The sequence below is a fragment of the Trichechus manatus genome, unplaced genomic scaffold, assembly GCF_000243295.1.
Source record: "Trichechus manatus latirostris isolate Lorelei unplaced genomic scaffold, TriManLat1.0 scaffold00126, whole genome shotgun sequence".
Classification (NCBI taxonomy): Eukaryota; Metazoa; Chordata; class Mammalia; order Sirenia; family Trichechidae; genus Trichechus; species Trichechus manatus.
In genome coordinates, this window is record NW_004444062.1 from 5548639 (window position 1) to 5564060 (window position 15422).

A 15422-nucleotide genomic window follows, 5' to 3' on the forward strand; every position below is an offset into this window, starting at 1 on the left:
GAACTTCCATCCTTTTGGTTAGCAGCTTAGTGTGTTAACTTTTTACACCACCCAGGGACATACAAGTCAATACCTAACGGTAAGTCTCAGTGGAGGGCGTGATTATGTTGGAGAGAAAATGAGTGTATCAGTTATGTGAGCTCATTAAGAATGATGGATATAAAAAAAATAAAGACTTTTATATATTTCCTTGATTCTAAAATGCTACTGATTATAGGACACTATAATTTAATAATAGCTTTTTAGGAAATAAAGAAATATTACTTTATTAATATATTCATGCTGATTGTGAAATTTATATGGATTTCAGAATATTAAAATGTGGTGGGGAAAATGCATCTAAGTATTAAAAGTACATCTAAATATTAAAGACAGAAACAACTTCCAGAGCACCGGTAACCACATTTGAGAGAGTGAAAATAAAAAATCATCTACAAATTAATACTTCTGTATCCCACTCTAAAAATAGCTACCACAAGAATGAGAAGAGCAACGCCAACTGCAGCAGGAAGATGTCCACGTTTGCTGTGATACTAGGTGGTCAGCAGTAGCAAAAACAACCTTTAGGCCTAAGAGATTGAGTCCTACATTGATTTAATAAGTGATGGAACATAATTTATTTATCACTGTAGATTCTGAGCCATCCTAGAAAAGGAAATAGTATATTATACACAATCGTCAAAATGATCTGGGCATGAATTTGATTTAGAATTCTTACTGTGCTTTCAGTAGCAGAAGTTCGGTCATCAGTCTTCATCATGGAAAACTGCATGTCGCTAGGATCTGATCTCACTGGTGTCTGCAAGGGTTAAATATATTATGTGAACCAACCCAACAGATTAATTCTGAATATTAAAAAAAAATAGGTAACCTGCTTTCATTTCTGACATATGGTGAAAATCCTACTGGAACAAACATCTAGAAATTATGGATAAAACAGAACACATATCTTACTAAAGGCATATATGAGCTTGAAAAAAAGTAAGGGAATTCCCAGGGACCATAACAAAGAATAAACTGAAAGTTAGAGTGGTGCTATTCAAAGCAGCTAGTAAAAGGAGACAAAGAGGAAGCCCATTTATCTTGGCATAGGTTTTTGGTTGGAAAAAAACAGAGAAAGTTCTCTACCAAGAGTTTGTAATTAAAGGCCTGCCTTCTACCCTCACTCTGGTCTGGGTTCAAATGTAGATTTTGAGTGGTCTGAGAACTCCAAAGATGAGAAATTAATATAAAAAGTAGAAAGACGCAGACTTGTAATAGCCCTGCAGTGTTTGGCCAAAAAAAAAAAAATTCCAAAGCTGCAAAAAAATTCCAGAGATAAGTCCTGTTGCAGACGAGCTCACAATCCAAAATTATAAACTGCACAAAGAAATAATGCATTAACAGCAAGAGTAAAGGAGGAGGAAATGGAACACATGCCTAATTGCTTCCATAAACAAATGTCTCCTTTGCCATGAGACCAGAAGAACTGGATAGTGACCAGCTACCATTACTGAACATTTTAGGAGAATTTATAGGAGAATTCTGATTAAAAGGGGGGGAAAATGCAGAACAGAATTCCAAATTCTCACGGAATCCAGACTTTCTAGAGCTATTGAGGCTAGATGAAACCCGGAACCGTTGCCCTGAGATAATCTTTAAATCTTAAATCTTAAACCAAAAATATCCCCTGAAGCCTTTTTTTAAACCAAATAATAGGTTAGCTTAAATGTTTGCCTTGAACATCATGCTCTTTTGAAGAACTACCTATAAGGGATCAAAATGACAATAGCAACTCGAAAGGTCAAATAGGAAGCTTAAGCCCAAAAAACACCAATCCCATTGCCGTCAAGTCAATTCCAACTCAGAGTGACCCTATAGGACAGACTAAAACTGCCCCCACAGAGTTTCCAAGGAGTGCCTGATGGATTCAAATTGCCGTCCTTTTGGTTAGCAGCCGTAGCACTTAACCACTATACCACCATAGGAAGCTTAGAGGGCAGCAATTTCATGTTAATGGGGGAGGAACAATTCAGAAAAGGGCAAGAATAATTGTACAACTTGAAGAATGTAATCAATGTCACTGAATGTACATGCAGAACCGGCTGACTTGGTGTATGCTTTGCTGTGTATACTTTCAACAGTTATAAAAGAAAAAAAAGTAATTGAAGCTATGGAACAGAATTAAAAACATAAAAGAAAAAAAGAACAAGAGCCAGCAGACATAAGAACTAGACCTTAAGATCTAAAAACAACAGAATTATCAGATAGATATTCATTATAAATACTTTAAAAATGACTAAAAGCATAAAAGGACTCATAAATATGAGAAAAGACAACACTTCCAAAAGAAGTTCAAGATTTTTAAAAGAACTACAAAGCATCTTCTAAAATTAAAAGTAGGATCATTAAAAAAACAAAAAACAACTCAGTGGAATAGACAAAAGATTCCACAGTTGAAGAAAGAATAAGTGAACTGAAGGGCAGCTCTTAGGAAATTGTCCAGAAGACAATTTCATAGAGTAACAAAAAGATACATGAAAGAGAGTTTAAAAGTCATAAAAAGGTTCAACACACATCTAACAGAAGCTCCAGAAGGATGGAGTAGGAAAGGAAAGAGGTAAATTCAAAGAGATAATGACTATGAATTTGCCACAATTGATGAAAGACAGCAATCTCCAGATTCAGCAAAAATGACAAGTCCTGAGCAAGATAAATAAAAATAAGTTCACACCAAGTAATGTAGTGATCTGCAGAATATTAAAGTCAAAGAAAAGACCTTAAAAGAAATTGAGAGAGATAAAAAAAAAATGAAGCAATACTCAGCATGTATACTCTTTTCATCACATGACAACTTAAGTAGTATATCTAATTCTGGAAGTGCAGTTCATAGGCATTAGAAATGGGAAATAGTTATCTTGTATGTAAATAATGGCTGAGTGGTAGTGGCTGCCTCAGATGTGTGGTGAAAAAAAAATCTAAGGACATGTCTTGATTCAGTGGAGGAAAAAAATGCCAAGATTTATTAGTAATGTCTGATGTGGAGATAGAAGGATGAGCTGTAGCATTTGTACTGTGTATCTACCATTTTAATCTAAAGGGCATCCAAAATAGAGTATTTAAAATTATACCATAACCCAAAAAGAAAAACCAAACTCATTGCTGTTGAGTTAATGCCAATTCATATTGACCTTATAGGACAGAGTAGAACTGCCCCCATAGGGTTTCCAAGGCTGTAAATCTTTACAGAAGCAGACTGCCGCATCTTTCTCCCATGGAGCGGCTGATGGATTCAAACCACCAACTTTTCAGGTTAGCCACCCAGTGATTTAACCACTGCACCACCAGGGCTCAGGTTCTAGAAATTATATCATATCAAACTATTTTGTTCATTAATGCTAGATTAATCTTCCTTAAGAACCATTTTAATCATGTCTGAGAGAGAGAGAGAAATACCAAAACTATCATCGTCCTAGAGTCCCTATCATTCTGGGTCTCGGTTATAACATCTTAGCCTCTACTCTCACTAATTAAAGTCACCTTTTGTCTCTTAAAGATTCAATCCAACTTTCATTTATCTCCCCCATTTCCCAAATGCTATAAGACTTGAAAACTGCATCATAAAATCTGATAATTAATCATATAAGTTGTTTTATAATTATTAGTTTTATCTTCTTGAGAGTAAGTGCCTATGGTAGGCAACATCTAAGATGGTCCCCAATGATCCCCAGCTCCTGATATTTATGCCTTTGTGTAATCCCCTCCCCTGCCCCCTTGAATGTGGACTGACCTAGTGACTCACTACTAAAGAAGAGAAAATGGCGAAGTGATTTTGAGATTAGGTTACAAATCTGGGTTAAGTCAGGAATGCCTGTTCCTGCCCTCTCATCACTTGCCATGTGAGCTGCTCTATGGAGAGGTCTATGCGGCAAGGAACTGATGCCTCAGTCTAACAATCTGTAAGGAACTGAATCTTGTCAACAACCATGTGAGTCATCTTGGAAGCCGATTTTCCCTAGTCAATCCTCCAGATGAGATCACAGCCCTAGCCAACAACATGTTTGTGGCCTTGTGAGAGACCTGGAGGCAGAGGCACCCAGCTAAGCTCCACCTAGATTCCTCACTCACAAACACTATGAATAATAAATTTTTGTTGTTTTAATCTACTAAATTTTGAGGTAATTTGTTATGCAGCAATAGATAACTAATACTGGGCCACGTTTCATAGTCCTTTGCACAGTGCCAAGTACCTAGAAGGTATTCAAAGTATGCATTAGTTAACATTGCTCTAGCAATACTAAATCATAGTGAAATTTTCACATTGGTGAGGTCACGTAGCTATTGGCAACACAAATTCCCTTAAGAAGGGAGATTCTGAAGATCTAATCAATCTTAGGAAATTTGAACAGTAGTAAAACTTAATCCTAAAAGTTAAATTTAATTAGGATTACTTTGGAAGCAATTTAACATGTTGGATAAAGGTATAATCCTTAGAATCAAGAAGACTTGACTCTGAGTCCAGGGCCCAGTATTCATTAACACGTATATTATACATATACATACATAAGTTGCTTCACGAATCAACTGTATTTCTATAACCGCAGAGCTGATAATCCATGCTAATACTAGACAAAGGGAAATGTACAAAGCAGGATATTTGGATAAAATATCCATATTAAAGAAAAATGTTTTAATAAATAAACAGGAAAGTTTTTAATGTTTAGAATATGAAGTTACTATAAATCTATCTCAGAGACATTTTTTAATTTTATAGCTTAGTTTGATAGACAAAATGTTCATTTGGGGAAAAAGTTAATTTGAACATATCAGAACAAAGGGATGTTAGTATAGTACCTGTCTTATCGTGTCACCTTCCTGATTACTAACTGTAATCATTTTATCTTCACCACCTAATGCAAGCAGATTTTCTGCATTCCAACATCCACATGTGATTCTCTTAGTATGTTTTCCTGAAAAAGAGATGATTTTTGTATAGACACATGGATTTCTCAAAAAAAAAACATAAAAAATCTGTGATGTCAATCTCAAAGTTTAGGTAATATACCATGGAATTAAATAGACAAGGAATTTAAGATCTCATCAAAGCCATCAGTGTCCAAGCAACCTTATTTAAAACAGTTCATTATCAAGTTGTGAATCAAGATAGTTATACAAGAGCAATACTGTTTCTCAACTTTTAATGTGGATATAAGCATAGATTATAACATTAAAAAAAGAAAGATATTCCACTCCTGGATAAATTTTGTTTACCACATAACCAAACCCTGTAACAATAATGTCTTATGAGAAGTAAATCCCAAACATTCATAGTACGACAGACCCTTGGCATAAACAGATTTATATTCACAGTTTTGACTATTCATGTGTAACTAAAGCCCACATAATAACCTGTAATAATACTGAGGGGAAAATACGAACACAACCTTGTGAGACTTGTGTTAAGAGCTGAGTCACTAGCTAGTAAGTGATACTAGATAACCACTCAGCACTGGAAAGCTTTTTCATTGAGCAGTCCAGCCAGTGCAAAAGCTGCATATTTTGGGAAGAATCATATGCTTGATTTGTGAAGGTCTTGGGATAGATAAAACCCTCAAAAGTCCCAAAGTTAATGCTATCAGTGAGATGTAGAATGCTTAAGTGTATAAATTCTGATGCCAGACTGCCTAGATTTAAATCTTGGCTCTACCATTTAATGAATAACTGGGGAAGTTATTTAAATTTCTATTCCTTAGTTGTCACGTCCATAAAATGTAGAAAATAGTAGACCTACCTTATAGAGTTGAGGATCGAATGAGCTTAAGTACTTAGAAAATGCACAGGAAGTGCCGTCTGTTAGCTGTTTTAGCTGTTATTGAGAGCAGAGACCCATGTTCATTTTAGTTTTTGTATCCCTATAGGACTTCATAGAGTACCTATGCAGAAAGCAGTTACTTAATTAGTGGTTATTAAGAAAGCAAACTCTGAGGCAGGAGTGTGACTGGTGTGTTAGAGGATCAGCAAGAAGGACAGTGTGGCTGAAGCAAAGGAAAGGAGGAGAGAAGAGCATGAGATACAAAGAGGTTGCAAGGTCCAGATTACAGAGGACTTTGAGGAGTTTGGCTTTGACTCTGGGTGAGTTAGAGAGCCAAGGGAGAGTTCTGAGCAGAAGAGTGTCATGATCTCACTTTTTAAAAGGCTCATCTGGCCTCTGAGTTGAGACTATTCTACAGTGGGACAAGAGTTGAGCATCCCAGAGACTAGTTAAGAGATTTCAGAATTCAGGTGGGAGAGAAGTTCGAGGCCCACATCATGGTGGTAGCAGTAGAGGTGGTGAGAAGAGGCTGGGTTCTGGAGATATTTGAAGGTAGAGCTAACAAGATTTTCTGACAAATTAGATACAGAGGGTATAAGAAAGGAGTCAAAGATGATGCTAAGATTTGGCCTGAAAATCTGGAAGGATACAATGTCATTAATGGAGACAGGGAACGGTTCTGGACATTTTAACTTGAATTGTCTACTAGACATCTGATCAGAGATGTTGGTAAGCAGTTGAATGTATGAGTCTAAAGTGTGGAAGAGAGGTCTGGACTAGAGATATACACTTGGGAACTGTCAGGTATAGATGGTACTTCAAATCAGGAGACCAGAGCACAAAAGTGAAAGGACATTCAGAGAAGAGACTGGAGACACAGGAGATTTTGCTGGTGACAGAGTGACAGACTAAGGGACTTGGGTGGTACGTTGGAACTGGATGCCTGAAAAGATAGACATTAGGAAATGAAAAGAGTACATAAAGATGCCAAAGACAAACTTCTTTCTGGATCCAAGAAAGGAGAAGAAAATCTCTTCTTCCTATACACCTCAAGGCCCTTTTGCTTCCAGTGCTCAGAACTCAGGTTAGCCTTAACATAATAATAGTTAACACCCATGACATGCTTGCTTACATTGTTCTGGGCAATTTACATGTATTAACTCATTTAATTAAGATTAACTCAGTTAATAAACTTTGTTAACGAAATATGAACCATGTTGTTGGGGGACTCGTGCTATTTAATTAAATGGTGGTAACTGAAATTCATGTATATCTGAACAGTGCAAAGCAAGAACTGCCTGTATGTAGTCTTGTTCAAAGAAACAAATAAGTGCAACATAAAACAAGGTGAAAGATAATAGATTATTATGAAGTGGTGACAAGTTATGCTACCATGTACCTGCTATCAGAAGTGGAATGGCTTGGTTTTAGGAAATTAAGTTATTTAAGAGGCAAAAAATCCAAGCCACAAATCACAACCAACTCTGAGAGAGGCTGTTACATCTCTAGCTAAAAGATCTAAGATACATAATTAAGCTGAAACTTTTCAGGATCCTTTTACACAGTTAATAAGTAAGCCTGTGAGCAGAATCAACATTCACTTTAAATACAAAGATCATATATAACATATATGTATGACAGGGAATCCTTGGGTGGCTCAAACAGTTAAGCGCTTCACTAGTAGCCAAAGGTTGGCAGTTCAAACCCATCCAGAGGTGCCTTGGAAGACAGGCCTGGTGATCTGCTTCTAAAAGATCACAGCCTTGAAAACCCCATGGAGTGGTTCTACTCTGCACATATGGGGTCGCCATGAGTCGGAATCCACTCTACAACGGCAACTAACACCAACATAAGTTAGCTGATAGGATATACCTTTAGATAAAGGGAGATACAGAAAATGCCTACTGAGGTCAAACAGACAAATGATTTCACATGGTGAAAAAGGAGATTTATGTAACTCAAAAATTTTTAGTTTAATTTTTCAAATGAGACAATGATGTTACTGTTTAGCTGTAGCACTAAAGATTAATATTAAAAATATACATATATGTGAAATTAACTGGAGACGATTAAATGTCCTTGATGGACAGGTACCTTCTCAAGTACTCTGTGGGTGCCATTATCTCCAGAGTTTAATCCCTTTGTAAGCAATAAGTTATGCTTTTTTGGCCACCTGAATGTAATTAAATCCACTAGCTCAACCATTCACCAGCATGATGTTACAATAATTAAAAGAATCACTACTGTCTCTTCATGGGTATTTAGCGGGCAGATACCAAATGACCAGAGGTTGGGGAAATCAAACAGACTGAACCAAGAAGGTCAAACAAGGAACAGAACATAGCTGTATACCCTGAGGCAAATATAACTCATGTTCCACACCTAGATTAAATTGGTGTTTGGAGAGTGAAGGGTCAGAATTAGGAGTCTAGATTTACTCTGTCCAAGCAGTCATTAAATGTTTTAGTCCACCTACTAATGTGTTGATATCCATACAAGCTATTCTATATCCAGAGGTACAATCTGGGTGAGAAAGGGACAGATGGAAGCCATGCCATTAATGTATTAGTGCCAAAAGGCATAGGCTAACCTTAGAGCAACCTACTCTATGTACCCAGGGAAATTCTTAGTAAGCAGTAAAGAGGGATCTTCTCAGTTAGCCAGATTTAAGACCAGGCCAGGAGGGTCTTTATAGTACAAAATTTCCCTCGCAAAACCAGGGAAATCTGAGGCAGTAAAAACTACATTTATGTAACGCATCTTTAGCAATGTTTCCAGCTATACCTACCAAGGACAGGAATCTTTCGAGATGTCTGACGATTATAAATAAGCAAATTTCCTTTAACAGTTCCAACAGCCAGGAAACTTCCAACTTTAGACCACAGAAGAAAAGACATCTGATCCCTGTAGCATGAAGATATAAATTACTAAACAACTCATAATCATAACCTCTAAATAGTCCTTTTAAAAAGTACTTCATGAATAATTTTAACATCTACTTAAAAGCCAAAGAACAAAATTACAACTTCACACTTTAGGACAAAGATTAAGTGCTGAAGACATTTTGGAGAAGCTATACGATGATCTTAAGGTCAGTCAGACTTAAAATACAAATATGACTTCAATTCAGTCATGATGGAACTTCAAATTTCATGAGATGACTCTTGATATATAAAAACCAGTTGCCAATGTGCCGATTCCAACTCATGGTGACCCCACATGTGTCAGAGTAGACCTGCACTCCACAGGATTTTCAATGCCTGATTTTTTGGAAGCAGATCATCAGGCCTTTCTTCCAAAGAGCCTCTAGGTGGACTCAAACCTTCAGCCTTTCGCATAGCAGCCAAGTGTGTTAACTGTACCACCCAAGGATTCCTCTTGATACATAGTTATTTGCCTACTAATAATAATTATAACTCTAAATTTAGTTAAAATCTTAATGGATAATGAAACGTCATGCTCTGAAAAATGTAGGGTCCAATACATGATATGTTAAATTGGAAAAATCATTGGGAATTCATGACCTTAAAAAAGACATCTTTTCCAGCCCTGTCACTATTAAGAGTAGCCCAAAAGCAGGTAGAAAGCACTTTTGCCACCACCAGGTCTTACCTGCATCCTAGGACTCAGTTTGAACTTTAATATGATTGCCTATCAAAGGGAATCAAGACTCACTGGTGTGCAGCTCATTCCACATATTAGGAAAAGAAATCACAATGGACCTAAAACAATGGTTCTCAAAATGTGATCCCAGGACCAGCAGCATCAACATCACCTGGCAACTTGTTAGAAATGCCAATTCTCAGGCCCACCCAGACTTACTGAAGCAGAAACTCTGGAGGTGAGTCCCAGTAATCTGTTTTAATAAGCTCTCCAGGTGATTCAGACCCAGTTAAACTTTGAGAACCACTGATAGACCATGCTATTGTTTTTCAGAAGGCAGGGTTGCATTCAAGAATATTGGGGGCAGTGATGAAAGGACAAAACAATAAGCTTAAAGGGGCTTCCTCTGGCTAAGTTAGGAGAATTTGAGCATTAAAAATGATACATTTAACTGAAACAAGTTGAGTTTGTGAAAGGCCATAAAACCATACTGATACTTGAAAAGAAAAATTAATATAAAGTATATGAAAAGGTAATTGTAATGAAAGGTGCATATAAGAAAATGTTTAATTAAAAAATTAATTTTGGCAAGCAAGGGAGATTTAACATACCAGGCTTCTTTGATTAAACATATATTTTACAAAGGGTAAGTATCTGTTTCTCTGTTTAAATAGGTGTGGCAGCCATGAAAATGTACCTCTCAGATTTCTAACCATGGGGAATATAACTGACCAAGGGCCCCTGGATCCAGCCATGCCTGCAGCCATCCCATCTCCAGATTTTCGTGTATATATTTTGCTTCATCTTTGGACTTTCTAGTTGTTCCATTGAAAGCAACTTTTATTTAATAGAAACTACTTGTATTTCACAGTTGTAACAATTTTATTCTAATTAATTGGATAGGTTTAGTAGAATGATTATATAGAACAATAAAAGAAGTTATTTCTTTTATAAGAAAAAAACTTATCAATGTATCTTTAAAAGGAAAGTAGTAAGTATTGCTAGCATCAAATCTACAACTAATCATGTTTATAAGTAAAGACTTAAAAAATAAAAAAAGTTATCCTTACCTCATGCCACTGTCTAGCTGGCTGGTTTTATTTGTGTTGGCATCCCATAAATAAACGCAACTAGATTTCTCAGCAATCACTGCTAGGATATCTCCATCTTTATCCCAATCCATAGCAACACAGTTACTTTTTTAAAAAAAAGAGCAAAACAACACTACATATTTTTTAAAAGTAGAGAAAAGAAACTTAAATACTCATATACTTGTGATTTTTGTCTATAACATGACCATTAAGTCTATTTTGAATAAGTCGTAAACTTGTTAAAGTGAGAAATACAACTCACTGTTCACCCCTTGGTTACTACTAACTTCAGTTTTTTGTTGTTTTTGAGGGGATGGAAAGAGTTTTATTTAAAATACCATTTTAATATACTATATAATTACACATGATAAGTTAGCGGATTTTCTTTAATCCTATAAAGAACCTGACCCCTTGGTAAAACAAACTCATCAAACACCTCTAGAAATGAATCATACTGGGAATCAAGAGATAATTTGTACAATTAAATTTTCAAAGCTTATTTTTGATTTACAGAAAGAGAAGGTACTGATAAAAAATGAAGCAATAGCTAGATAAATTGAGTATAAAACAGGTTAAGGCTAGGTAAATGCAGGATTGCAAAACAGTGAAAAGTGAATTCCAAAGTGGTGAATAAGAAATGTTATTTTCATTTTACATCTTGGTGGAATAAGAAGAGTGAGTGACTCAGTTAAGATGACAACATAATTATAAACAGGAAACGTTCTATTTAACATGGCTTTTGATGTTTAAAATTATTCCAAAAATTTTACTACAGTTTTAGAAGTTCCCTGAGGATTGACCTTTTCTTCTCTGATGTTATCTTTCATTCTGAGACTCTTTGTTCTTGGGTGTTTGCTAAATTATGCTTGATTTACCTTTAAGACAGTTGGGAATTACTTCAATTATTTTATTCTTCAAACTGCAAAAATACATTTTGGGATCTTAACTTTCTATAATACTCTCAGATTTGGGGAATATGGAAGAGGGAAGATTTCAAATTATTGATAGAATCATCTGCCAATTAAAGACTGAACAGATAACAGCATTTTATTTATCTGGAGATTCTTTGTCAGTCAAATTCAACTATTATGAATACAGCAAAGAATTCAGAAGTAAAGAAATTAAGCTATTATGTAACCAAAATAGATGTCACAGAGATCATGCAATAAAGCTTATACAATTTACTCACAGATGTTTTTTACTGAGTGCCTTATTTTATTTTAGATACAATTATAACTACCTTGACTTCTGTTTCCCAGAATATAGAAACCAGAAGCATCAAATAAGACAGCAATGGGAAATGCCAAAACAGTGACATTAGGTGGGTGGAGCAAAGCAGGAGGTAGAAAAGGCTGTAGAGACTGAGAAAAAGAAAACAAACTGATTTGCAGAGATGGTGGCAATAAACTATAGAAAGTAGACATGAATTTATAAGGCATAAGGCCATTTAGGTGAGGGACTTTACACACCTTAATACCCACTGAGAATATCAGTAGAATAACAAATACTGGTAATGATTACACTGAATCATTAAAAATAGCTATATTATGCTTAGTGTAATCTAGAATTACTCATTGAAGGGGATAAAATAAAATATTCATCCTTTAAGAAGTATCTGGAAAGTAATCATTTTCCAACAATTCACTAGAGAGGAAATATTAAAGTAGCTATAGGGTTAAGTTTCTGCCTATACACACACTTTTAACATGTATTTATAATTAAATGAGAATCCTTTCATATGTACTCATTTACAGTCTTGCCTTAAAGCTTCCTTGTGAATGTATGAGTTTTATAAATATATTTCTAACTTAATATGCTATGTGTCTACATCATTAACTACTTAAAAATTCTATCTAATTAAAGTTAAAAAACAGTATTTTTATCTTTTAGGTAACAAAGCTTAAAAACGTTTTTGATTTACCTCTGTACCTACCCAGGTAAGTTAATTTCACTTCTTTTTTGACCATGGCGATCAAAGATTTTCACAATATGATTAGCTCTAAAAGCAATTAGAACACAAAGCTATGATTAAAATGTTTTTTATGTATCTCTTTACACACCTTAATGACTTATATAAAAAAATTAAGCCAACACTCAAGTGATTTCAGAGCTCACTCACTATAGTTTCATAATTTGTATCTAAAAAGTTATTTCTTTTTAATAATTACTTTACCAGGGAAAAGGCTCTTTGACCTGTGATGTCAATGGAGGTGAACGTATCACTCTTCCCACCATATAGCTGTCGCACAAGAACTTCTACTGAATTAGATGGTGTGGTCATGTGAGCATACATCCATCTGGAGTCAGGACCAGCTACGTAAAACATTCACTAGTTTCTTACCCTGTTACTGCTAGGTAGTTTCCCGATGTTCTTTGCCAGGTGAACTGTATTGGTGTGCCAAGCAATATCTTTTCTTGCAGTGAGAAAACACGCTAAAAAATAAAGACACAAATTTTTATATTTTCCAAACATATACAATTACGGGGAGCCCTGGTGGCACAGTGGTTAAGAACTTAGCTGCTAACCAAAAGGTGAGCAGTTTGAATCCACCAGCCACTCCTTGAAAACCCTATGGGACAGTTCTACTTTGTCCTATAAGATTGCTGTAAGTCCAAATTGACTGGATGACAACGGGTTTTGGTTTGGATACAATTAAGGGTTGATTAAAAAAAGAATGTCAAAACCTGATCATGAAAACAGCAGGATTCAGGATGATGAAGGCTTATGTCAGAGCTGATCCAAATGACATAAACAATATAGCAAACAAACAACTAATCAACCAACCAAAAAAATGCAATCTGGTTGGTACAGTATGGATCTCAAGATAGAGAAGATCTACTAATGTTTTTCCTCATGAATGTCTTTGAATTGTTAATTTTATTTAAAAAAATATAATTGTAAAGTCTTATAGATGTTAAGGATTAAAATAATTTAAGCTTGAGTTTTTTAATTATCATGTGACTTTTATCAGTGACATATGACTTTTAGCAGTGGCATAGTTTTTTTTTTTTTAATTAAATTTGATTTAACAAAGTGGCTGTTTTAAAAATCTTAAGTGGCGTAGTGGTTAAGAGCTATGGCTGCTAACCTAAAGGTTAGTGGTTCGAATCCACCAGGCTCTCCTTGGAAACCCAACGGGGCAGTTCTACTCTGTTCTATAGGGTTGCTATGAGTCAGAATCGACTCAGTGGCAAAGGGTTTGTTTGTTTTAACCATGATAAAAACTCAAAATGTTTATACTTCCTTCAGGAGCCCCAGGGTAGCGTAAATTGTTAAGCACTTGGACACTAACCAAAAGGTTGGTGGTTTAAACCCACCCAGAGGCACCTGGGAAGAAAGGCCTGGTGACCTGCTTCCAAAAGGTCATAGTCATGAAAAGCCTATGGAGGGCAGTCTACTCTGCAAAACATGGGGTCACCATGAGTTGGAATCAACTCCACTGCAACTGGATACGTCCTTGAAAATTATTTCTTCCTTTACCCATTGGTTATATATTAAGTGTTTAATTTGGCTATTGGGTAGACAGGGTATAAGTTGAAAAAATCATTTTTTCTTTTCACTAGACAATCGAGAACTCTGGTATCCAATATGGTAGCCACAAGCCACATGTAGCTATTGGGCACCTGATTGAAATGTGGGTAGTCCAAGTTTTGATATGCTGTAAGTATAAAATACCCATCAGATTTCAAAGATATGAAAAAAAGAATGTAAACTACATTGATAATTTTTATACTGATGATATGCTGAAATGATAATATTTTTGGTATACTGGTTAAATAAAATATTAAAATTAATTTTACCTGTCTTTGAAATTTTTTTAACATGGCTACTAAAATTTTTAATTACATTAGCTTGCATTGTATTTATATTGAACAGGAACATAGAGCTCAGTGAGAAAATTTAGATTTCAATATTATTAAAGGTATGATGCCCATTCATAGCTATATGAAGTTTAGATAGGACTACAGGAGACTTAACAGTTTGAGTGGCAACACAAAACTCTTCCAATACTCAAAACTTAACACTAATCAGCAAACATTTCATATACTAAAGATGAAATCCAATTCTGTTGAAAGTATACATGAGCTATCCAAAACCAAACTCACTTGGCCTTGAGCGGATTACTCATAGCGACCCTACAGGACAGAGTAGAACTGCCCCACGTGGTTTCCAAGGCTATAAATCTTTATGGCAGCACACTGCCACATCTTTCTCCTCTGGAGCGGCTGATGAGTTCCAACTGCAACCTTTTGGTTAGCGGTCCAGCGCTTAACCACTGCGCCACCAGGGCTTCTTACACGTGCTATAATCATGGGTATATCCAGGTTTTGTGGCGCATGAAGACACTCTTGAAAAAGAATAAGAAAACATCTTACTTTTGCAAATTTTACAAAAACATATGACCACATTGTCCTGAAACTAGACCTTCATTAGTCTCATGAGAGATCTGCCTCTGGCTGTGAACTTACAATTTTTCTTCAGTGGAGCTATATAGATGCTCCATATACAGTGCAGAGGAAAAGCGCTAGCTTCACAACGACAAAAACCGACGTTTAAATTTTGACTCTTCTTGCCACAGAATCCCCAATTATAAAACGGCAATAATATCTCACTTGAAGTACTTCATAAATTGTGAAGCGCTTTAAAAATGTGAGTTATGTTTATTAGTCTGTCAATTCCAATTTCCACACTAACAGCCACGCGGAAGCATTAGGATGTATATACAACAATTTTAAATTTGAGCTTTCCATTCGTAGGCCAGATGAAGGCAGGGTGATATTGCTGAGGTAAAGCAGAAGGGTGAATGAGCTGTAGCCAGTGACCTGGGAGTGAGGTTAACCAGGAAGCCCAAGCCTAGAAACCGTGTGTGCAGACGACGACGGGCAAGAACGTGAGAACGAAGTGTGCGGTGTAGATGTCTACGTGAATAATGTAT

At 35.8% G+C, this 15422-nt stretch overlaps 1 protein-coding gene across 1 annotated transcript in view; it reads right to left on the reverse strand.

Annotated features, from left to right (window-relative positions):
- The window catches only part of WDR19 (WD repeat domain 19), a 102951-nt gene extending 88308 nt beyond the window's left edge, over positions 1 to 14643 (reverse strand). The window contains exons 1-7 of the mRNA XM_012557919.2: positions 14287 to 14643; positions 12827 to 12918; positions 12419 to 12484; positions 10465 to 10590; positions 8580 to 8695; positions 4834 to 4949; positions 719 to 799 (exon numbers count right to left, since the gene is read on the reverse strand). Of these exons, the coding sequence (XP_012413373.2) occupies positions 719 to 799; positions 4834 to 4949; positions 8580 to 8695; positions 10465 to 10590; positions 12419 to 12484; positions 12827 to 12918; positions 14287 to 14310 (621 nt within the window). The 5' untranslated portion in view covers positions 14311 to 14643. The remainder of the gene's footprint in view (positions 1 to 718; positions 800 to 4833; positions 4950 to 8579; positions 8696 to 10464; positions 10591 to 12418; positions 12485 to 12826; positions 12919 to 14286) is intronic.
- Positions 14644 to 15422: the final 779 nt, after the last annotated feature.